We start from the raw sequence: 24,015 nt of genomic DNA, 5'->3' as shown, positions 1-24,015 counted from the left end.
AAACCCATTTCTTTCCTTATTCCTCCAAGAGAAAAATCTATTTGGTACCAATTTTGGGAGTTGGTCCTTCTTTGGGGAAAGAAATACATGCTTTCCTCCAATGCATACATTTTAGGTGACATCTGTAGCCACTTCTTGAGTTGTCCATTCAGCACGTGGACCAAGCCTGAACCCCTGTAACTAGTGTCCCTATATCAATAGCATCCTTGTTCTTTGAGATTTGATCAGTAGAGAGAGACTCCAATCATCCCCATCTTTATAGAAAGCAAAGATACTTTCTGATATTTTTGGATTTTAGCTACATACTAGAAAAACAGAAAACAAGTCAGAGAAGACCTCACTGATAAATTTTTGCCCACTCCAAGCCTTTTTTTTTTTTTTCATATTAATAGTAACCCAACCTCAAGAAGCTACCATGCCTTCAATTGTAAGGTTGTAGAAACTGCTTGTTATTGCTTCCTATCTTAGTCTTTGTGATACAAACACTTTGATATATTTGTTTTAGCAGCATGTCTGAGCCCCAGGGCATCAGGGCATAATTAGAAAAGGGGCTTCGGCTGTAGGGAGAGGAGAGGAAAGGGAAAGGCTGGGCTTTCATAATGAAGCAGTGACTATTGGATGGGAGAGCCCTAATTACAGTGTATAATTAACCTAGAGATTATACAAGCCGCCCAGATGAGCAAGCAGGGATGTCTCTTTTTGAGAGGATAATGCTTTGGTGTTGTCTTGAATTTGTAGTTACTAGCCACTTGAAAGAGACAAAGGAAAATGTCTCACTCTAGCATTAAATTCAGAGGTATCATTCCAAAAAGTTGTAAGGATAAAGAGTTGATGGGGGACATGAGTTTAAAAAGAGAGGTTAAGAGAGTGTTTGGTCTGCTCTATTTAGGGAGCATTGCAAGGAACATCTAAAGTTATTCTGTCCCACACTGGCCCTTTAATCTCTCATGTTTCGGGGCTGGAACAATTTAGTAGCAAGTAGGATTCAGTTATCATGCTTGTTTAAGGACATTTTCAGGGCTCCATAATGCGGTCTGCAGGCATGCATCCATTTGGAGAGAGAGAATATATCATGTTTACGGTGCCTGCACCAGCATATGTGGACATTTGCATTTGGAGAGAAAGTATATTCCCACTTCAGCTGGAGTTTTACCCCTTGTTGGTAGTGATTGGAGCTTAAAGCTGGCTGTATGCAGAGAAGTGGACCAGACACATTTCTGTCTCTTGAACCCACACATTTTCTTTCACACCTGGGTTCCGCACTTGATCACTAAACAGGTACAATATCAGAACACCTCAGTTGCTATGAGTTTTGAATGAATCTAGTCATCTGACCTTCCTGAAAAGATAGCTAAGCTTCCAAACAAGGGGTTCGTGGCTGGGCTTTCAACACAGTGTGAAGAACTGTGCTTTCAGGGTAACAAGATGCTAGCCATCTGTGTGCTTACCTGGGTGTGTGGGGACAATTTAACAACCCAAGGAGATAAGTTCGCTTTCACAAAACACATTGCTGCTTGATTTCTTTGACTAGATTATTCACACCTAATTTGAAATACAAAATAAAATATTTCCAATTAAAAGCCTCGTTCTTAATCATATCAGATCCCTCCTCTAATAGTCATCTATTAACAAGCTCTAGCTCTGAAGCATTTGGGGAAACCGAGAACAACCTGTGTAACTAGTAACTTGAAAGACGGGCAGCTGGGTTATGGTAGTTTCAGTCTGACAAAAAAAAAAAAAGAAAGAAAGACACAACTCTAGATAAATTATCATTTGTGACATGGCTCAAGATGGGAGAGTGTGAGGAGAGTGAAGGTGACAGAACTGGTACTGACCACGGTGACAAGGACTTGAAGAGCAGCCGACGTGACATCTCTCCTTTTGTGCTGCCGAAAATGTCAACTTTGTGAAGGACAGTGAGAAAATGGTTTGCCGAAAACTTGAAAGGTGGATTCTGGAGATGCCTGCTGTGTCAGATGTGATATAGTCTGTTGTGGCCGCAGAGACCCACTTCTGGGGGCAGTGGTGGCCTGCAGGTGGGAGGGCTTCTTGTCCCTCATGGGGTTCCACAAATGACTGCACTGGACCTGCACCTTGTCTCAAGTTTGCAGGGTCCTGATATACAAGAAGTAAGTTGTTAGCCAGTGTGCAGTTAGGTGGACCCAGAGGCCCAGGACCACGTTTTCCTGTTGGGTGGGTGTGTGGGGGTGTGTGTGTGTGTGTGTGTGTGTGTGTGCGTGCGTGTGAGAGACAGAGAAAGACAGAGAGAGATTCTCAAGCTAGGTTCAGAGCCATCAAACACTTCTATGTAATGTAATCCCCTCCTTCTACGGAAAAGGAGGAGATAGTGCTTTATGAACTTATATCAGTATAAGTAATAAAAATTAACTTGGGATCATCTAAGTTTATGAGATGAAAACTGGAAACATGGAAGCTATAGAGGGCGCGTGCGTGGCTTAATTGGTTAAGCGTCCGACTTCGGCTCAGGTCATGATCTTGCAGTCTGTGAGTTCAGTCCCTGTATCGGGCTCTGTGCTGATAGCTCAGAGCCTAGATCCTGCTTTAGATTGTGTGTCTCCTCCTCTCTCTTTCCCTCTTCCCCATTTGCACTCAAAAATAAATAAACATTAAAAAAAAAAAGGAAGCTACAGAAAAGTAGGATATAGGATATAGGAAAAGCAGTAGTTCTCAACCCTTGATAGCACATTAGAATAACCTGGGAAGCTTTAAAAGTGAGAATGTCTAGGCCTCCATGCAGATTAATTGAATCAGAGTTTGAGGATGAGACCTTCAAAGCTCTCATATGGTTCCAAAGTACAGCCAAAGATGAAGAACTCCTAACCTATGAGGACAGTCTGCTCAGGGTACAGCTGCTAGAGTGAGCAAATTCCACCCGTTCCTTCTATCTTTGCATTATTTACTCAACATAAAGGTTCCAGAAAAGTATGTCCAATTGGCTGAGCTTAGGTCATAGTCCACCTTACATACACAGTGTCCATGAAAGGGAGGAACTGGCTTGTGGGAAGGCCGTCAGTATAAATAGCAGAAAACAGAACCCCAGTTTTCTTCCTCCCATGAGTACCACAGTGTGGCCAAGGTCATTCCTCCAAAAGACATTCAGGTGTTAAGAAGAGACAGTGGGTGCTAAGAACCCAAAAAACAAGAAGGCAGAAAATGCACTCTTCAGGACACAGGAGGGTGAGAGATTCAGGGTTCTTATAAATGCATGTTCTGAGTACAGACACATCTCAGCCTGGGATTTGCTAGCTTGGAATTGAAAATCCAGCTTTATCCCATTTCTCTCGTTCTTTGCGACTCCTTAAGTGTTAAAAGTATGGAGAAAGGAACAATGTGCAAAGCCAGTTTTATAACAATTATAGAATCACCTCCAAATGTTTCCAGAAAAAAAAGAAAACACACACACGCAGATGCGCGCGCGCGCGCGCACACACACACACACACACACACACACACACAAGCAGGGCTTCTGAGAGACACCAGTATAGTTCCTCTACTTATTGTGCAACCAGTACTACTTGGGATAGAACCTTGAAACAGCACAAACACCACTTCCAGAAGAGATCGTAGCTTTTTTTTTTTTTTACATTTTTTTGAATGTTTATTTTTGGGAGCGAGAGAGCATACATATTTGAGAGAGAGAGGGAGACACAGAATCCGAAGCAGGCTCCAGGCTCCGAGCTGTCAGCACAGAGCCTGATGCAGGGCTCAAACTCACAAACCGCGAGATCATGACCTGAGCTGAAATCGGACACTTAAGTCAATCGACTGAGCCACTCAGGCACCCCGGGATCGTAGCTTTATAAGTGGACCCTTTTACTTGGAGAAGATCTCTGGTTCCAGATTCCCTCCAATCCAAGGGAAATTGGGAATCCTGAGTCAAACATACCCAGAAAATATTTTCTTGATCTAAAGCAGAGATTCTCAAAGTGGGCTCCCTGAACCAGCAGCATCAGAGAACTTGTTAGAAATGCAAACCCTCTGCCCCATCCTCCAGGTAATCTGAAGCATGCTTAGGTTTGAGGAACATTACTCTAGGCAAAGTATTCTATGGCTTCTGTGAGAACAGTGTTCCCCAAAATATTGAGCCAGGATTTTCAGTTAGTAGCTCCATAGAAATCTGTGGGAAATCAAATAACTACGTCCTGGCTAAGGAGATGATAGGGAACCCATTACGCTGATTTCTGGCCATGCCGAAAACAGCTGACCAGTGTCTAGTTAATGTGTGTTTAGGGATTGTGTCCTGCCTGTGCTCATGGATTCCTTAGACCATATTATCTATGGAATATCTATCTTGTTCTCCATCCTGCTTTAGGCATCTGCTCTTTTGTAGTCTTGGGAACACCTTGTCTTTTTGCATGCTTTCTAGACTTGTTACTGGTCTGTAGGCACTGTCATATTACGCAATGTTTTCCCTATAATTTATGCTGAATAAATACAGGAACTTGAGAGCAGCTAGGAGAGACTTCCATTAGCCTCCCTCTCACCTCTCTTGACTCGTGGAGTCTTGAGTAATCCTTTCTGCTGTCCTCGGCTTTGCTGGACAAAGCCAAAAGCCAAACCCGCAATTGGTGATCCTGATGTGAAAAACAAATCCTATAGAAATCTAAGCCTATATAATACATTGACAAATTACAGGGGTCAACAGAAAAGAAATTGATATTTGACAGAATTTGAGCAACCGACTCTTGATTTCGGCTCAGGTCACGATCTCATGGTTCGTGAGTTCGAGCCCCTCCTGGGTCTCTGAGCTTACATTGTGGAGCCGGCTTGGGATTCTCTTTCTCTCTCTCTCTCTCTGCCCCGCCCACATGCTTGCTCACTCTCAAATAAATAAACTTAAAAAAAGATGTGAAATTAAACAAAAAAAGGATATTTTTACTTTTCAACTGATAAGAGTTATAACCTGTGATCTTTAACAAATTGTATTATTCCTGCATGTCTCTTTCTCAGTTTGTAAAATTACATCGTCTCTCCCCAGTACCATTTCAGAGGAATTCTGGCAGTTACAAAGAAATTTGCATTCAATGTCAAAATCATGACTTTTTAAGTCACCTATTTTTGTTGGCCAATTCTGTACTACTTCCCTTACAGACATAAAGTTAGTTTTATTTATTTTAAGTTAAAACTATTTGCACTGACATAGACAATTAAGAAGCAAATTTTTTAATGTTTATTTATTTATTTTAAGATAGAGTGCAAATGGGAAAGAAAGAGAGAGAGACAGACAGAGAGAATCCCAAGCAGGCTCTGTGCTGACAGCCCCCCGACACAGGGCTCCATCTCACGAAATGTGAAATCATGACCTGAGCTGAAATCAAGAGTCAGACAATGGACTGAGCCACCCAAGTGCCCCAAGAAGCAAATTTAAGAAAAGACTGGGGCACCCGGGTGGCTCAGTCGGTTAAGCAGCCGACTTCGGCTCGAGTCATCATCTCACAACTCAAAGTCTTGAGTCGGGCTCTGTGCTAACAGCTCAGAGCCTAGAGCCTGCTTCAGATTCTGTGTCTCCCTGTCTCCCTGTTTCTCCCCTGCTCATGCTCTGTCTCTCTATCAAAAATAAATAAACATTAAAAAAAAGAAAAGACTACAACAATACTTTTTAGTCATTTACTTTTTTACAATAGTGAGATTAATCGTGTTGAGAAAGTAGTCAGAGGTTGTCAGGGAAGTGGCAGCTGGTGATACCTTAAATAATCATAATCATCAGAACAAAAGGGAAAGAAACATAATCGAAATTTTATGTTTGTAATAATACCCTTTGTAGTGAGGATTAACTGAGAAGGCCAGACGCACCCTAAATGCCTAGTTTTTATCTTCTCAAACACCAATCTAAAAGTTACTTTCTTATTGCCTAATAATTGCCTTAGAAGTCTTGCTGAGCAAGGAAGGAAGGATTTTCTTCGGGGAAGTTTATCTCCTAAAAATAGCCACATGCATCTCTGTGCTGCCCATGTTAAATGCTTTCTCCTGTGATCTGTAAGCCCCTTTCTGATTTGTAAATTATACTTAATAGCGTTTATCTCTGGGCTAATCCCTGCTAAAAAACAAAATGCTAGAAACGGCTCCCATTTTCCCAAATCGAGTATGCGTACATGCCAATCAGATAAAACAAAATCTAAATCTAAAAACTACAGCTAAAGAAAATTGTAGATTATACACATGAGAAGTTACCACACACACAAAAAAATCAACTGTATTTTGTGGTGGCCAATGAATTCATCCTCAGACGTATCTACAGATTCACATATGGAGAGATTTACATATGGACATTTCATATGTAAAACATTTTAGATAGGGGCACCTGATTGGCTCAGTCAATAAAGCATACAACTCTTGATCTTGGGGTTTTAGGTTCATACCCCACGTTGGATGTAGAGGTAGAGATTACTGAAAAAAAATCTTTGAAAAAGAATTTAAATAAACTTTGTAAATTAACAGTTAGGATTTATCTAGAAAATATGAAAATAAAGACATATTCATATTCCAACATCCTACCTGATATTTACCATTTGGCCTTCTTCCTTTAAGTTCAGGTGAGTGTGAAGAACTGGATTTTTATAGAATTTTCCTGTTTAGGGGTGTTTTTTATAATGTGGGGGAGGGGACATTTTCTTGTTATTTCTTTTTTTTTTTTTCCAAGTGGGGAATTTTTAGTATTTATAAAGAAGGGAAGCTGACCAATTAACCCCTAACAGGAGGTACATTGCTGTCATTTGCCAAGTCTTTTGTGCAGTCAGACTGGTCTAGTATACAGGATTTTCCCAACTTATGCTGGATCCTTGAGAAGGCCTATAAATAAGACCATTTGTTTGGTCTCAAGATGACTTGCATTTGCAAACTGAAGAATGTTCCAATAGAAGTTTCATGGTGACACACCAATCTGCAAACTGGCTCAGCCAGTAGTCAAAACAAGTCACTATAGGATCTGGGAAGCTGAAGTCTTTGAATGGGTCAGATTATCCTACGTCTAATTTGGCACAGATAAATTTGGGCTATAAATATGCAACTTCCCTTTGTATTTTCAACTTGAACGGTCCAAAGCAAATGGGAAAACTGTGTGGAAACCTAATGGTGATTTAGAAAGATGAGAATACTGGGTTTAAACTGAAATTCACTTATTTTTGCTAGGGTCCTTCTTTTTATTAAAATGACCAATAGTTCACTAGCATCAAAAAGCATCACATGGGGTTTTTATCTCTTTCCCCAGCTTTACTGAGATATTAACATATAACCTGCATAAGTTTAAGGTATACAACATGATGATTTGATATACATATATATTGTGAAATCACCATTATTACAAGGTTAGTTAACACCTACATCCCCTCACATAATTATCATTTTTAATGTGGGTGATGACATTTAAGATCTACTCTCTTAACAATTTTCAAGTATATAAATACAGTACTCTTCATTGTAGTCACTGTACATTACTCATCTTATAGCTGGAAGTTTGTACTCTTTAGTTAACAGCTCCCGGTTTCCCCCAGCCCTCGGGCTCTGGCAACTACCCTTCTACTCTGTATTCTTAGGAGTACAACTTTTTCAGATAAAGCGTGAGAGCATGAAGCACCTGTCTTTCTCTGTCTGACTTATTTCACTTAGCACAATGCCTTCAAATTCCATCCATGTTATCTCAAAAAGCAGGATTTCCTTTCTTTTATGCTTTTGAAAGAATACTATTCCATCATATAAAAAAGATTCCATTATATATATATTTACCCATTCATGTCCTTTATCCATTCATCCATCAACAGAGCCTTGGGTTGTTTCCATCTCTTGGCTGTTGTGACTAACATTGCAGTGAACACAGGGGTGCGGATATGTCTTCAAAATAGTGATTTCCTTTCCTTCAGGTATATACCCAGATGTGGAATTACTAGATAGATAGTTCTGTTTTTCATTTCTTGAGGAACCTCCACACTGTTTTCCACAGAGGCTGCACCAGTTTGCATTCCCACCAACAGTGCATGAGGGTTCCCTTTTCTCCACATCCTTGCCAACACCTGTTGTCTTCTTGTTCTCATTCTAACAGGTGGGAGGTGATACCTCACTGTGATTTTGAATTGCATTTCTCTGTCTGACTTATTTCACTTAGCACAATGCCTTCAAATTCCATCCATGTTGTCTCAAAAGCACTCATTGATGATGAGTGATGTTTTTATGTATCTTTTGGCCATTTGTATGTCTTCTTTGGAAGACTATTCAAGTCCATTTGGCTATTCAAGTCTCTGCCCATTTTTTAATTGAATGATTTGGATTTTTCTATTGAGTTTTATGACTTCTATATTTCTGTTATCCATTATCAGATAGACAGTTTGCCAGTATATCCTTCCATTCCATAGGTTATCTTTTTATTTTGCTGTGCAGAAATATTTTAGTTTAATGTATCCCTACTTGTCTATTTTGCTTTTGTTGCTTCTACTTTTAGTGTCATATTAAAAAAAATCCTTGCCAAGGCCAATGTCAAAGAGCTTTTACCCTGTGCTTTTTTTCTAGGATTTTTACAGTTTCAAGTCTTAAAGTTAAGTCTTTAATCCATTTTCAGTTAATTTTGTTTAGTGGTGCAAGATAGGAGTCCAATTTTATTCTTTTGCATGTGAATATTCAGTTTTCCCCAACATCATTTATTGAAGAGACTATTCTTCCCCATTGTTTATCTTGGCTCCTCTCTCAAAAATATTAGTTGACCATGTATGCAGGGTTTATTTCTTGGGCTCTCAGTTCTGTTCTTTTGGTCTGTGCATCTGTTTTCATGCCAGTACCATACTGTTTTGATTGTTATAGCTTTGTAATAAACTTTGAAATCAGGAATTGTGATGTCTTCAACTTTGTTCTTCATCGGGATTATTTTGGCTCTTTGGGTCTTTTGTGGTTCCATACACATTTTAGGATTGTTTCTTTCTATTTTTGTAAAAAACAATGCCACTGGAGTGTTGATAGGGATTGCACTGAATCTATAGATGGCTTGGGGTAGTATGGACATTTTAACACAATCCTTTCAATCCATGAATATAGGACATCTTCCCACTTATTTGTGTTTTCTTTAATTTCTTTCATCAATGTCTTTTACTTTCCACAATGTCTTGTAATTTATTATTCACTTAGTACATGAGTGCTTAAGTGAATCTGAACATCTGTAATTATAAGCTGGATATTGAGTCCCTTAGGAACATTTAACACCAAGAAAGACAGATATTTACCAGGCATCTGTTGTTTGTAGAAGTTTGTATGCATAATTCAGGGGTCCTGAACCTAAGTGCCTACAAGAGAGATATTTAATATAATTTAGAGATGTGGACAGGTAAGTGCCTGCCCCTGCTAAAAAAGAAGCTATTACTTGTCACTCACCAATTAATACCATTTGTTCCAAAATTTCAAAAGAATTGTGTTATAAAATTTCCTAACTTTAAAAATTGCTGGCAAATTGAGGCACCTAGGTGGCTCAGTCAGTTAAGCATCCAACTTTGGCTCAGGTCATAATCTGTGGTTCATGGGTTCGAGCCCTGCATCGGGCTCTGTGCTGACCATGTAGAGCCTGCTTGGGATTCTCTAGCTGTCTCTCCCTGCTTCTCTCTGACCCTCTCCCACACTCTAAATAACTAAATAAACTTTTTTTTAAATGCTGGCAAATACAGCCTACTTGGTCCCTCCCTCTCTCTCCCTCCCTGCCTTCCTCTCTCTCTCTCTCTCTGCCCCCCTCCCCCACTGTAAATAAATAAATAAATAAACTTTTAAGCATTCTGGCAAATAGTTCAAAAATCTTAAGAAGCTATGAACCAAACAAAAAGTCTAGAAATTGGACTTTTTAGCCACCAGTTTGTACATTTTACCATTTCACAATAAATGAGTGACAGTACTACAAATGTCTCCAAAAGATAACCTCAGAATACCCCATGCCCTTTAGTAGCCAGCTCTGAAAAGCAGGATTTCTCCTAAGGTCACATCGATCATTGTAATTGTTCTTCCAAATCGGACAGTTTCCTCCTGCTGGAGATGTGATTTGATGCTGTCCGTGTGTGAGGTTCCCGTCACTTCATGACATGTCTTCTTTCAGGCCTGATGGAATCGGAACCGTGACTGTTGAAGAGAAGGAACGTTTTGAAGAAATCAAAGAGAGACTCCGGGTTCTGTTGGAAAATCAGATCACGCATTTTAGGTAAGGATCTGGGGTGGAGGGGTTAATTAGGAGAGTGAGCCCAGGGTGGGGCAAATAAAGGACCTGACTTTCTAAAACTGTTAACCTGTCAGTGACACCTTGGATATTTAGAAACAATTGAATGGAGGGGCACATAGGTGGCTCAGTCAGTTGAGCATCTGACTCTTGATTTCGGCTTAGGTCATAATCCCTGGGTTGTGGGATCGAGCCCCGTGTTGGGAGAGTGGAGCCTGCTTAGGGTTTTCGCTATTTCTCTCTTTCTCTGTCCCTCTCCCCTGTTTCCTCCTGCTCTCTCTCCAACTAAAAATAAATAAATAAATAACTGAATGAAAATGGAAACCAACAGGACAGGGTTCTACAATAGCCAGGAGACTTTGAAATCTTCAGTTCATTCTACTTCCACAGAAATACTAGAGCCCTCCTTTTGCAAGCTGACCCTGGTCATCCATTCATTTTTAAAAACTCTGTTAAAAGGTTGAATGTGAAGTTTCTACAAGGTTCTTGAATCAGTGAAAAATCCTGTGAATCAGATCACATGAACAGGGAAGGAAGGCAGTGGCATCCATCCGAGAGTCTCCACCTTCACTCTTACCTCAGAAACAGGACCAGCTGTCTACACAGGGAAAGAAGGAAACTTAGATCTGCCTCAGCAGATTGACTCTTCCCCACACCCTTGGCACAGCGAGCAGGTCCAAGCCTTCAGCCTTGCACCACATAGCCCCCGTCTCCCTTGCAGCAAATTAGACATTTCTAACGCTGCACCAGTGCTTCTGGACTAGAGATCCTGAGATAGTAACTCAAAAATAGTAAGAACATTTATAATAATAAATAGATCCTTTTTATGCAACATTTCCTACAGGTCACGATATCCGACTAATGGCTGGCTAGGCATTAACTCATTTTTTAATTCCCAGAACAACTTTGTAAGGTAGTTATTATAATCTCCATTAATAAAAAGTAAAGCTGAGAGAGTTAGGGAACTTGCCCCGGACCACCCAATCAGACACATGCACAGGAGATAGTTTGAATTTAAGTACCCTCTGCTGGCCCCTCTGTACCCTGAGGAACAGTGTCTCGAAGGGCCTGTGAGAGCCCAGAATAGTCAATGGAACTCTTAGGAGTACAGGACCCAGTTCCTTCTGTGCCATCACAATCCTCTGGGACAAATTTTTATTGATTATTCACTATATGCAAGATGTATCGCCAATGGCAAAAGACCCAATGACAAGGAAAAACCACAGTCAAAGAAGGATACCTAGCAAAAGCATGAATTTGCTCAAAATACACTCCTTCATTTCCTTTGGAGATTTGAGGAAATATGTTAGGATTTTAGCCTGTTTCAACTAATTTTTTTTTTCTTTTTACTGCTGGTCTCTATAATAATATATAAGGACGCATGTGAGCTAACAAATGGTTTTCCTTCACAATAGAAATCTAAACAGAGCCTTATGCCATCACTCTAAATATTCTTTTCTGCTGCAGACATTTGCAGAGTCTCTCTTTAGTCATTATTCACACATACACATATATACATTATATACACACATATATGGTGTGAATTCAGATTAACATAACACAACGTGACAAAATAAAAAGCATTTTCTGTTCCTCAAAAAGAGTTGCTATAGGAATCAAATTGTAGCATATTTCATGCTGAAATGTAATGTATTTGGGCAACCTGAAGAATATTCTCTTTTTTAGGTATTGCTTTCCATTTGGTCGACCTGAAGGTGCTTTAAAAGCAACTCTATCACTCCTGGAAAGGGTAAGAACGGAAGTAAAAGACAGAGTACATATATGCAGACATCAACATAATTGTAATGAAATATTATGGCTGAATGACCTAGTTTGTCATTTTTCAAGGCTTCGTTTACCATTCACCAAATACCAGAATAAACGTGGGGAAACTGCCAAAATTCTAGATATTTTATCTCCAGACTCCCAAATAGTTAGCATATATTGAAGATATGTTCCTGGCCCTTCCTTGATTCATAGATGGGCTTTGCCATCCTAAGTGTGCATTACAGTTCTGTGTTTTCTCTTTAACGATGGCTCTCAATCAATGTTAAGTCAAAGGAAACATTCACAACTCATTTTCAGCCTGAGCTCTTGAAGAAATATAAATGAGTAACACATTTGGTTGAACCATCTTAATAATCTTTTCTTTCCCCACCTAAAGGTTTTGATGAAAGATATTGTTACCCCCGTACCACAAGAGGAGGTAAAAACAGTCATCCGGAAATGTCTAGAGCAGGCTGCTTTAGTCAACTATTCCCGGCTCTCAGAATATGCTAAAATCGAAGGTAAGGCTCCCTTCTGCCCCCAATTACTTATTTAAATTTTGGTATGCGTCCCTGGGGAAGAGTCTGTCTTTTCTAATGGGCATCAGAAAACAGTGGTCCATGTGAATATGTTAAATTGAAATCTGAAAACACTTGAAACATGAAAGCTTCCTTGGCTGTGGCCAAATAAATGAATTAAGAAGAGGGGTTCAGGCAACAGTCTTTGGAGGGGAAGAATACCGAATATAGGATGTTATCAGATAACGAAGTTCCTTTTGAGAGTCTGTGTCGGCATTAGCTTTGCTCTGTGACTAATGTTTTCCTATGAAGCAGTGCGGTAGGATTGCTACCTTCTTTAACTAGAGGAAAACAAAGCACTTTGTGGTCCACTGTTGATAGCAGTGGAGGTCAAACAAGCATTGAACAAAACAACATCACGATTTTTGCTTACTCTCTCTTGCCCCTTGAACCTATCTTGTCTTTGGGTAACATTTTCAAACCTGACGGCAGGTTGGTGGCCAGCTGTCTCTGATGGCTCCTGGTTTGCTTTAGATCTCATTCATTCTTGTTGCTCCAGACCTAGGATGGTTGTTACCACTGCCCTCTCAAGTTTTAGGGAAGCAGGCACTGATGACCAAGTAATCACCCAAAAGGCACTTTGAGTAAACTCTACTTGAGAAGATATGGTTCTTTGGGACCTATTCATTTGCAAAGGTATTAATCACTTTTCATTGTTACCCTGTTGGCTGCTATAGGGTGATTTGAAAACCACACCCAACTTGACCAGTGGTGTAAGTGTATAAATGTGGAAGTTCTGTGTGCACAACTCAATGTGTCCGCATTCTGGAATCTGATGTTCTCTCACATGTGAAACACCTGACTGAAACCAACAAATGCCCATTGTCTGCCTTCAGGACTTTACCAGAAAAGAAAAAAACAAAACAAAACAAAACTAATCAACCACCAAAACCCTATCACTTACCCTGCCGAAGTCCTTGTTTCCTTAGAGAATTAGGTTAAGATCATGTCAAATCGCAGTGTTCTGTACATTACATGTCCTCCCTCTCTCAATTTTGTGTGTCTGACAATGCAAATTGTGTACCAGTGGTAATGAATTCATTGCTATGCACCCAGGGAGAAACACTTAAGAATTGGGCACTAAAAGGATGTTTATCAACTCTTGACTTGGTAATGAGTAACAAAAATAGAGGAACAAGAAGATCATTAAAGGGCTATATTAGCAAATAATTGTTCTAGCATTTACCTTCCCAGGACACAATGATTGGTTGTATTTGGTAAAGTCAACCAGGTACCTAATAATTCTAGGCAAGGCCAGAGATGGGATGGGATCAAGAAACGTCCAGTCGCCATGGCTGCTGCCTCGTAGGCCTTGGTCTAGTTGTTACTAGTCTTTCGGTAAGATCTGCTCTCTTCTTTCAGATAAATATATCCAAAAACAAACTTTAAGATCTGTAAGTAAAAATGCATTCATTTCCAAAGTAGATCAGCTGATCTGTAATTTCCTTTTGTGCCTCAATTCTTCTTGGTTGTGTTAATTATCTTTTGCACTGTGACTTTTAGGTCTGGGGATTCTTTGAAGAAACCAATCTTTTTTTTCCAACTCTCTTTTCAGAGAAGTACCTCATTCCACACTACCTGCTCTCTTCCGCTTCTCTCCTTCCTTGTCCGTGATTGGCTCAGCCACTTTTTGACATTACCTCTGCAAAAGTGGCTGTGACACCAATTTCAAAGCATGCTGGGATTGTTAATTCAGACAACCCAACATCCTCTGGCTGCATGTATCAGGTTTTCTTTCATGAACATAGTCCACCGTAGGTTGAGACATTGCAGCTTTGAAGATACTACTGCCAAACAACTCTCTTTTACAAGGTTCTGATCCTATGCTCAGAAAAGAAATCTTATGTTTTTACATTTGAGCCCCTCTGTGAGCACTAACAGCTAGTCCCCTGAGAATTTTGGAATGAAGTTGTAGTGATATTACTGGAGACTATGTTTATGAAGAAATACCTCAAGAGCCTTAGATACTAAAGTCTGAAATCCTTAGTATCTTGGAGCCTTAAACCAATGAAATTCTGTTTCCCTTTACTCATGATGTTTTTGGTCATTGTACTCTTGCAAACAATTCTAAAGAGACGTGTAAAATCATGGTCACAATCTCTCTCGTGACTCACGGCATGCTGAATGGTTAATCCAGTAGATCTCCAATTTTGAAACTCCTTTTTCTTTTATCCTGTGTTTATCCCAAAATACTCTGTGGCTATTTTCCTTTGAGCTAATGTAACGTATTCCTCTAACCTATGACCTTTAACCTCTTTACCTCTGACCTAAGCCTCTTGCATGCCCAAATCCTCTTTTATAGGGAAAAAGAGAGAAATGTATGAGCATCCTGTCTTCTGCTTGGCCTCCCAAGTGATGGATTTAACCATTCGTGAGTACCTACCACCTCCTCGCCATGCTGTCTTCACTCTCTCTGTTTTCATTATTTCAAGAAAATCCAGATCCAAACCAACTCACTCTCCTTGCTTCAAGTTTTTTAGCATTGGCTTGTCTGTTGATTCTGTCTGTGAAACCCAGTGTGAGAAGTCCAGTCACTTTTTATCAGCCTCAAACAGGTTAGACAATTAAGCCATTTGTTTGTGATAAACTCAGATTTGTCCGTAAGTTTTTCAGTTATTCTCTGTCTGTGACCTGAATGCATTTTTACTTTGCTTGTGTGTAACCCTAATTTGTAAAGTGCTTGTCACTGGTACACAATCAAGGTAGCCGCTAGGCCGGGAGCAATGCTTTAGGTGTCAGGAAAGGGATAGCTGGGGCAAAACCATGCCTTCTTTTCCATGTTTAAGATGTGAAACTATTATGGGTATAAGATCACACAAGGTGGTCCATCCTCTGTAAAAATTAGATCTTGTATGCCTCCTGTCTGTTCTCTCTCAAGCTGGGAAGCTTTTCCTTATTCTCTCTGGAGATTTTGACTTGTCCCTCTCCTCTAAGCTCTGGCTAGAACATTTGACTTAATTGTCACTTGGAGAGTTCGTGTACGTTTCATAGCTTGATTTCACATTAAACTTAATTTTACTAATTTTCTATTTGTGCAGCATTTTCCACCTCTGTGAAGGAGCCTTTTTTTGCTGGCCCCCACACTTCGGGGCGGTGGGAACCCAAGGGCAACCTTTTCCTTCCAATATCATGTATCACACATAAATGGGGGGCATTTTGGTCCATTTGCTCATTAATCCTGCATATGTGTTCTTGTTTCTCTCTCTCTCTTCTCTCCTTGTTGTGCTCTCTCTTTTCAAATAGAGAATCAAAAGGACGCAGGTGAACCAACTGTATATGCATTATAAACTATCAGGACTGTGGAGTTATATTGAGTTTCTGTTTTTGTTTTTGTTTTTTAAGAGCTCCTTAACGTATGAACTCCCCAAGACTGATGTGGAGTTGTGATGATACTTAAGGAGTTAATTTGTGCTGTCTAACTATATCTCTTGCACATTAGGCGTTGACCTCTATAGAGCAGAGTTTCCGTAAAGGCCTAAGCTTTGAAGGAACAGAACTCTGGTTAGCTGCGGAGCTCCATTTCATCTTCGGTTTCAGGATTTCAGTGACTGGGCCTCACGTGCTTAAAACAATAAGTTACTGAGCCAAACTACTCTTCCTCTTTGTTTTTCATTTCTTTTTTCTGTCCCCTGCCCTATTGAGAAGTTTGTGTTCTTTGATGAATGTTTATCAGCCAAGACAGAGAGGAGTTGTGTCTGTGTTGTTCTTGTGTGTATCGTGTGATGAGGCAGGATGCATGCAGCAGGTGGCCGAGCAGCGGTTGTTGCCAGAAGTGTCCAGGGAGGGAAGGTCTTAGAAAGTTCTCTGGCTTTGGAAATTTTCATCCTGTTTGGTCCCCAAACTTCCGAGGAAAGCTTTAACATAAGACTCTAATAAATAAGGCTCATCTATTTTTTATATTGATTTTATATTTGATCATTGTTTTTAAGTTGAAAAAATCCTCAAAGATAATTATCAGGTAATCAACGCTAAACATATTTAATTTAATCCAAGCACCATGCTGGCAGTAGGTATTTGAAGATTCACAAACCTATGTTCAAGACACATGAGCCTTTCTCTCCCTGAAAGAGAAGGTATTCATTCATTCATTCATTTGTTCATTCATTTATTCATTCCAGAAGTGCTTAGTGGGAGCCTACCACATGCCAGGTACAGTCGTGAAAGCCAGGGCTTAGTAAACAAGAGGGACATAGCTGCTAACCTTATGGAGCATGTGTGCAAATGGGTGTATACATGGAAATGACAAACTACACAGCAATACCAAGTGATAGAGTAATGTGCAAGAGTGCATTACGAGAAAACCATGGACGTTTTCACAAGAGTGATGAGCTTGAATACATCTTGAAAAATAAGGTAGGATCGGTGAAAGGAAGCTGACATTGGCAAGTGGACAGGCATCCTAGACAGAGAGAATACTATGTGCAAATCCATAAAACAATATAGCTAATAAAAATAGCTAATCCTTAAAATAATAGCTAATCCCTATTCAATGTATATTATGTGCCAGGTATGACCATAAGTGCTTTTAAGACCCCTTATGAGATAGATACTACTCTTCTTCCCATTTTAGAAGTGAGCAATCTGAAACACAGGTTGGGTAACACACCTGTTACCACCAGTAAGTGATAGAGTCAGACTCTGAGCCCAGACATCACACTCTTAAATATTCTGTAATTCAGAATTCTGTGATTGCAAAACAAGGTGAAAGGATTGCAGTCATGGGTGAAAATGGCAATGTAGGCAGGAGGCATGATCTCATATATGCCTTAGTAATAGAGATCAGACTGTATCTCATTGTCCGGAGGTTCCTAACCTAGAATCTATGCCAACTTATACATGCATATGGGTTTTTTTCAAGGGAAAAAATCCATGGGTCTCACTTCCAAAGGCAAAGGCTTTTTAAGCAAGGGGACAGCTTGGTCATTTGAACTCCATAAAAATCATACTGCCCATACAGTGATGGATGGAAAGGACTGGGTAGCAGCAAGAGAATAAAACCAGACCTGAAGGGTTAAGGTCAAAGCAAAGACGGGTTTAAAGCTTGGTATGTGCAAGGCCTCTTCTAGGCAAAGCAGACCTAAATCACAATCATTGCTTTAATTGTTTCTTTCCTGATCTTTAAATCTTTTTTCTTACCCTTCTTCTTTGTCTTTGATTTCCTTAGAGGGAACAAAGCACAAATATGCAGATGGGTATACAAAACCAGCCAATGGAGGTGGCTGGACACAGCTGGGGTCACCTATGTAAATTGGGGTGGACAACTACAGAGTCCTTCAGTCAGGCTGTGCTTTAGTAGGCTATTGGACTCTGCACATGGCATTTTGGTGGGCTTATACTTTCTGTCCGGTGGCATTATTAGAAATTAAATATGCTGTTTAATTACAGTATCTTTAAAAAAAAAAAAACATGTAAAAGGCTGCTACTCTCTAAAAGAAAAGCTGTGATTCCTGCAAATGAATTCTATCATTTTAAATACATTTCGTTAAAACCGTCACACATTCTGAACCCAGCAAGCTCTGAGAAAGTCTATACTACTATTGCTGTTTTCCCTCCGTTCTTGGCTAAATACTTGCATAATTTTCTGAGCATCAGAAGGATTCTACTGGAACTTGAAATAAAACAATTTTTTCCTGCAAATATGCCAAGGATTTATAAAATTAGATAGAAAGATAGATAGATAGATAGATAGACAGACAGACAGACAGACAGACAGATAGCCAGACAGCCAGCCAGCAAGCCACCCAGCCAGCCAGTCCACCTTTGGACCCAGGCACAATGCTAAGGACTTTATATAGAGGATCTAATTCAGTCTTTCCCTGAGTCTTATAAATAAGGCTTTATTATTACCCCTTTTATAGATTCAGAGAGGATAAGTGACTTACTCAAGCAGGAATTGAACTCAGATCTTTCTAAATTCAAACACCATCCCTTTTTGTTTTATTCTACCCTGCAGCCCTTTCAGCTTGAACAATCTCCATTGATTCAGTGGCCAAGTTCAAAAGTCTCTACAATTTTTGATCCAGGAAGACCACAGCACACACACAAACAAACAAAACACAGAGCAGCCCTTTCTGGGACTCGATCATTGCCCACATCCTTTCATTATGAAGGCTTCCTGAGGGCAGTGGAGATGCTCTAAGATTGCCAAACAACTGAGGACTTGTTTTTCTCTGCAATTGACAGAAACATGGTAGAGCAGGCCCGATGCATCCAAAGGACTGCCAAGCAGATTCCATAGGGTTGAGATTCTGTATCTTTTCCTACTTCCAGTCAAACTCCCTATAGGTCCAAGGTCCTGCACGTATTCAGGAACTCCCATCCCACCCCTAGGCTCTCTTACCTGTCCGTCAAGAGAGAATGGTCCCACCCACAATCCATTAAGTAGCCTGAGTTTTTATTTATTTATTTATTTATTTATTTATTTATTTAGAGAGGCAGAGACAGCAGGGGAGGGGCAGAGAGGGAGGGAGAGAATCCCAAGCAGGCCGCACGCTGCCAACACAGACCCCAGTGTGGGCTCAAACTCACAGATTGTGAGATCATAACCTGAGCTAAAACCAAGAGTTGGTCACTTAACCGACTGAGCCACTGAGGCACCGCTAGTGGCCAGCACTCGTAGCATCTTTTATGTGCAGCTCCAAGAAAACACTACTTCAGAACCAGCCTGAGCACTCAGGATTTGTGACACCAAAAAGTTAAATCACAATGAGTGTTTTCATTTTTATTTTTTATAAAAGGGGCTGATGACGATTCCTTCCCCTCAAAGGGTTGTTGGAAAGATCAAAACACATATCCCAAACAAAGCTTTTAGCACACTTCCTGGCACATGGTAAATATGCATTATATATATTAGCTGTTAATCTTTATTTTCTTTAAAAGGAAACTTCTAAATCCAAATGTGTAGTGCAGATGTATTATTTGATTTTGGAAGTGGGATATAAATCAATGCTTCTCAAACTTCAGTATTCCCTGAGGATCTTGTTGAAACATAAATTCTGCTTTGGTAAGTCTCTGCTGGGACCTGGAAATCTGCATTTCTTACAAGCTCCTACATGATGCTGAAACTGCCGATGCAGGGATTGCAGTTGGGATGTCAGTGGAATCTACAGGGCCGTTGATTCATTCTTTTATCATAAATGTCAAAATGAAACATTGCAGTAGAGCTCTACATATATTTGCTAAACACCCACTAAGTTCAGGAGCTCTGCCAGGCACCAGAACAATGGGCAAAAGCAGTCACCGTCCCTACCTGGGAGCTTATAAGGTAGAGAACACAAGCATATAACACGCAATTGCATTCTGCCAACTATGGTAAAAGGAAATGTAAGGCACTACAGGAATGCAGAACAAGGAGATTTTGCCTAAGCCAGGGTCTTTGACGCATTCCTAGGAAGAGATATCCTGGAAGTCAAGGGCTGCTTCCACAGAGGATCTGTCTGGGGTATTCCCTCTCTTTGCTGAAGTGTTTACTTCTATTGATCATCTTTTCAGATGCTTCAGCATCCTGCCCCAGTGAGCTTGTGATCATGTACATAAAAGCCTATTTGGGGACTGCGTGAATATTTCATAGTACTATTAAATCAGGGTTCCTGCTATAGTAAGGGACCAAAAAATCCCACAAAAAACCCCACAAAAAACAAAAGTAAATAACTCAAAAAGCTTGATCAAGGATGGGGAATTCTTGCCCCCACATAGCTAAGAAATGCATGCTGGAACTGGACTCAGGAATAAGAAATTTTAGTGTGTTTTGATCTTTCCGGCTGCTGACAGTCTTCTTTAATGTAACTGGTAGTCATGATAGGAGGGATTGAGACCACCATGGTTATAGATAGCACCAGTTTTTTATCCTAGTGAATGACCCCAGAGGGAAAAGAATTTGCCTTTCCAGCCAATTGTCTAATATTCCAGAGAAGGGCCTCATTGGCCCAGCTTGAGTGACATGTTCATCTCTGAGCCAATCATATTGCCCAGGGCGATGTGGGGTGCTGTGGTTGGCCTGGCTTGGGTCACATGACTGCCTTTGTAGGAGTTATTGCTGGACATTCCTGCCAGAACCACGTAAAGAGGCAGTTCTCCTGAGGGAGTTGACAGTACATACAAGAGTAACAGATGTCCACTACTGTGTCTCTCCAGAATTCAGTTCATTTTTCTTAGGCACAACTGTTCAGTCTTAAGGACGAAGCCTGATTTGGGGTACAAAGATTAGAGAAGAAACAGATTATAATAGCATGATTTCTTCCTTATTGAGATGGTGTCATTTAAATAAAAATTATGTAAAATTATCTTCAAATTAGAGAAGAAACAGATTATAATAGCATGATTTCTTCCTTATTGAGATGGTGTCATTTAAATAAAAATTATGTAAAATTATCTTCAATCATTTTTAATTGCATCAAGACACCCAAAGTTGTTCTCTGGTTTCGAAGCTTCGGTTATGATGCTTACTATTCAGCAGTTCAGTTTAGTATATTTGTTAAGTAACTAGAGGCTTTTGCTAAGAGATAAAGGTACTGTATAGTTTATATGCATTTGCAGCTACAGAGTATTTGTTTTTCCATGAAAGCACCGCATTGGGCAGAATCCACTGAGGATCTCCTTCCAGCAGTACTTGAGGACCTGCCCTGGGTTAGGTACTGCTTTAGCTCCGAGAAGTACAGAATTCAATAGGGATAGGGAGAGACTGACAGTGAATATAATTTGCTCTTTTTAAGGGCCGTATGTGCTCACTGGAGGTATCAACAGAGGAGGTGGACCTTTGTTATGAAGGCGCTCTCTTTGTTAGGACATAGGAAGGTATGACTCTTGCTATGAAGGAATCTCATGAAGGCTTCCGAGCAGGACTATGACAGGCTAAGATATGTGCTTTATGAGGTCACTCTGGCTGCCGCATAGACAATGAACTTCAGAGGAGGAGAGGTACTGAAGGCAGGCTGACAGTCATTGGCAACAGTTGAGGTGGCGATGATGAGATGAATTGCATGCCTCGTGGGCACGTGACGTCATTCAGTGGGAGGTAAAATCAGGCGGTACTTTGGAGGTAGAATGGATCGGCCATGCCATCCATGTCCTTAGAGGGGAGACACTAAATGGCTACAATGAAGAGTAGAGACAGTGATCCATGATTAACCCACCTCTTTATTACCATATACTTCATACTACGCGAGAGAAGAAATCTTGTGAATGAGAGTGATGAAGGTGTAAGACATCAAGTATATTTAATGATAGCCTCGCTGAAGAGATCATGTGGAATTGTGAACGTGCATTCAATATAGGGTCCATGTAGTGATCATTTTAGAGAGGCAAGGTACTCTGGAAAGCAGGACATGTCTCCAGTCTGCTTACTCTGTTCCTACAGTAGCTCTGGCCTTCCCAGCTCCCAAATCATAGCAGACTGCTACGGGCTAGTTATTTCCAGTGATAGCATAATACTACCACTGTCATCTGCAGCAACACATCAATCGGCTGGAACTTGGTAGCAAGTGAGTTTTCCATCAACCATATCCATCTCTCATATGATATTTCAGGACTGGCAGTGCGCTCGCTGGAAGCAGAAATGGTCAGGTTATTTAAGGGCTAATTGGAGTGTCTCTCGCTCCTGGATGGCTTCTCTTCCTTGGCTTAGCTGAGCGTGCGGAGGAATTCTCTTTTTGTTTTTCTGCAGTCACATTTAACTCTCTCTCTGGAAGCCAAGCAGATTTAATTGTGTAAACATGAGCAATGGTAATTGGGTAAATGAAGTTGGAAACCAAGGTATGATGTTTTTGTTTTGCTCTGTGGGGGAAAAAAATAGGGAGCTTGTTTTTGTCTGGTGGCAAACCTCACTGTCAGAATTCTGGACAGGCACTTGGCAAGAGGGAATCCCTTTACGAATTCTCGTCAAGACCCCACTGAGCTGAAATGTGTCTCTGCTGCCTTGCGGGTTATAGATCAGCCCAGGGACATTTCATTGTTTCATAAACCACCAGGTCAGGTATTTCTCTATGTAGGTTCAGCTATCAGGGTGAGGAGAGTAAAAAGTTGCCATGAGAATTACACACTCAGGTAACACACATCCATTGAAAAGGCCATGAGGGTGTGTTACCAGAGATGTACCTAACTTTCAGCACAGCTGGAGGTGAAAAACCAGATTTTAACAAAATATTAAAATACAGAGTGTTTTATATATATATAAAGAAAGGATCCATAGTTGCCTTCCTTTAAATAGCTTTCATTCAAAACTGATTTTTTCCAAATTCTATTTATGCACAATCTTTTGCAAACAAAAGATTTATAGAAGAGGAGAGACTAGTAAATATTTTTTTTTTTAGTCCTGCATTCAGAACATTGAGGTGGCCTCACAATTTAAAGACCTCATCGATCCCTGCTTTTAGTAGACGGTTTCAGCAGAATAGTCTATTTATCCTTATTTCTTTTAATTTTTATTAATATTGCTAGGATTACATTTCCTATAAGCCTGCAGTAAAATGCATTTTCCCAGTTGAAAATGCAAGCAAACCAAGAAGCAAACTTGGCAATGGAATGTGCCCCCCTCACCGTACAGATTGCTTTATAAATGAGGAACTATTAAAAAGGAGCAGGTCTAAGGTTAATGAGACACTCATTAAAGAGAGAGAATTGTAGAAGCTGATAGTGCTCTGTGCGTGTATTGAAGGAGAGGCTATTGTCACAGGATGTTTGCTCTGCTGATATCGTAAACCACATGACAGATGGGTCAAGTGCTGATTACAGTATTCTAACATTTGGAATAGCAAGTAACATATTTGATAAGCTGGCAAGTTTTTATATATGATTCAACCCACAATATAAAAGCCACGAGAATTCCAAACTGAAAATAATTAAATGAGCTGGAAACAATCAGCTACCACACATCCCCCCCTCCCCAAAAATGACAGATTTTGACATGTTGAAATTCCACAAAGGGAGCAAGAATATTCCCTAGCTCCCTTGAACTAATAATGGCCCTTCGTCTGCTTTTGTAAACCAGTTTAGTCCTGCTTCCTCACAATGTCGGAGATAATAATAAACATTCGTAGGCACCTTAGGCTTTGCAGAGATCTTCCCATGCATTGTTTCCGTTGCTCTTATCATCATCCCTGCGAGGTGCATAAGAGAGATACTAGTATTCTCACTCTGTAACTGAGGAGACTCGAGCACAGAGAGGTTGAAGGAGAAGGTGTAAGGTTGCCTAGGAAGGGTAAGTCGCATGTTGAAGGGGAGAAGCTAGATCTTCCAGCTGTGAATCTGTAAGTCCGATCATTGGAAAAAGGAAGCAGCTATTCACATAGAGGCGTTCTTCATTGAACAAAAGTGTATCTTCTTTCTGTCAATGACGCTGCCACCCCCATTCATGTGTCTCCATCTGGATCAGGGCATCCAGTGTTTGCGTTCAGCCTCTGAGTGTCTCGGTAGGGTGGTGCTGGTGACGCTGGTAAGAGTCCTGTCCCTCGTCACACAATGTCATGCCTCTGTAATGTT

The 24,015-nt window shown here is 40.4% G+C and overlaps 1 protein-coding gene across 1 annotated transcript in view; it reads left to right on the top strand.

The window, feature by feature from the left end:
- The window catches only part of LOC120248776 (calcium-dependent secretion activator 1), a 268,332-nt gene that overhangs the window by 136,930 nt on the left and 107,387 nt on the right, over positions 1-24,015 (top strand). Inside the window, exons 13-17 of the mRNA XM_039257246.1 lie at positions 10,079-10,180; positions 11,882-11,945; positions 12,360-12,483; positions 14,843-14,911; positions 15,784-15,801. Coding sequence (XP_039113177.1) covers positions 10,079-10,180; positions 11,882-11,945; positions 12,360-12,483; positions 14,843-14,911; positions 15,784-15,801 — 377 coding nt within the window. The remainder of the gene's footprint in view (positions 1-10,078; positions 10,181-11,881; positions 11,946-12,359; positions 12,484-14,842; positions 14,912-15,783; positions 15,802-24,015) is intronic.

The sequence above is a fragment of the Hyaena hyaena genome, unplaced genomic scaffold, assembly GCF_003009895.1.
Source record: "Hyaena hyaena isolate Hyena2069 unplaced genomic scaffold, ASM300989v1 scaffold_608, whole genome shotgun sequence".
NCBI lineage: Eukaryota > Metazoa > Chordata > Mammalia > Carnivora > Hyaenidae > Hyaena > Hyaena hyaena.
This window is presented reverse-complemented; position numbering and strand designations above follow the sequence as displayed.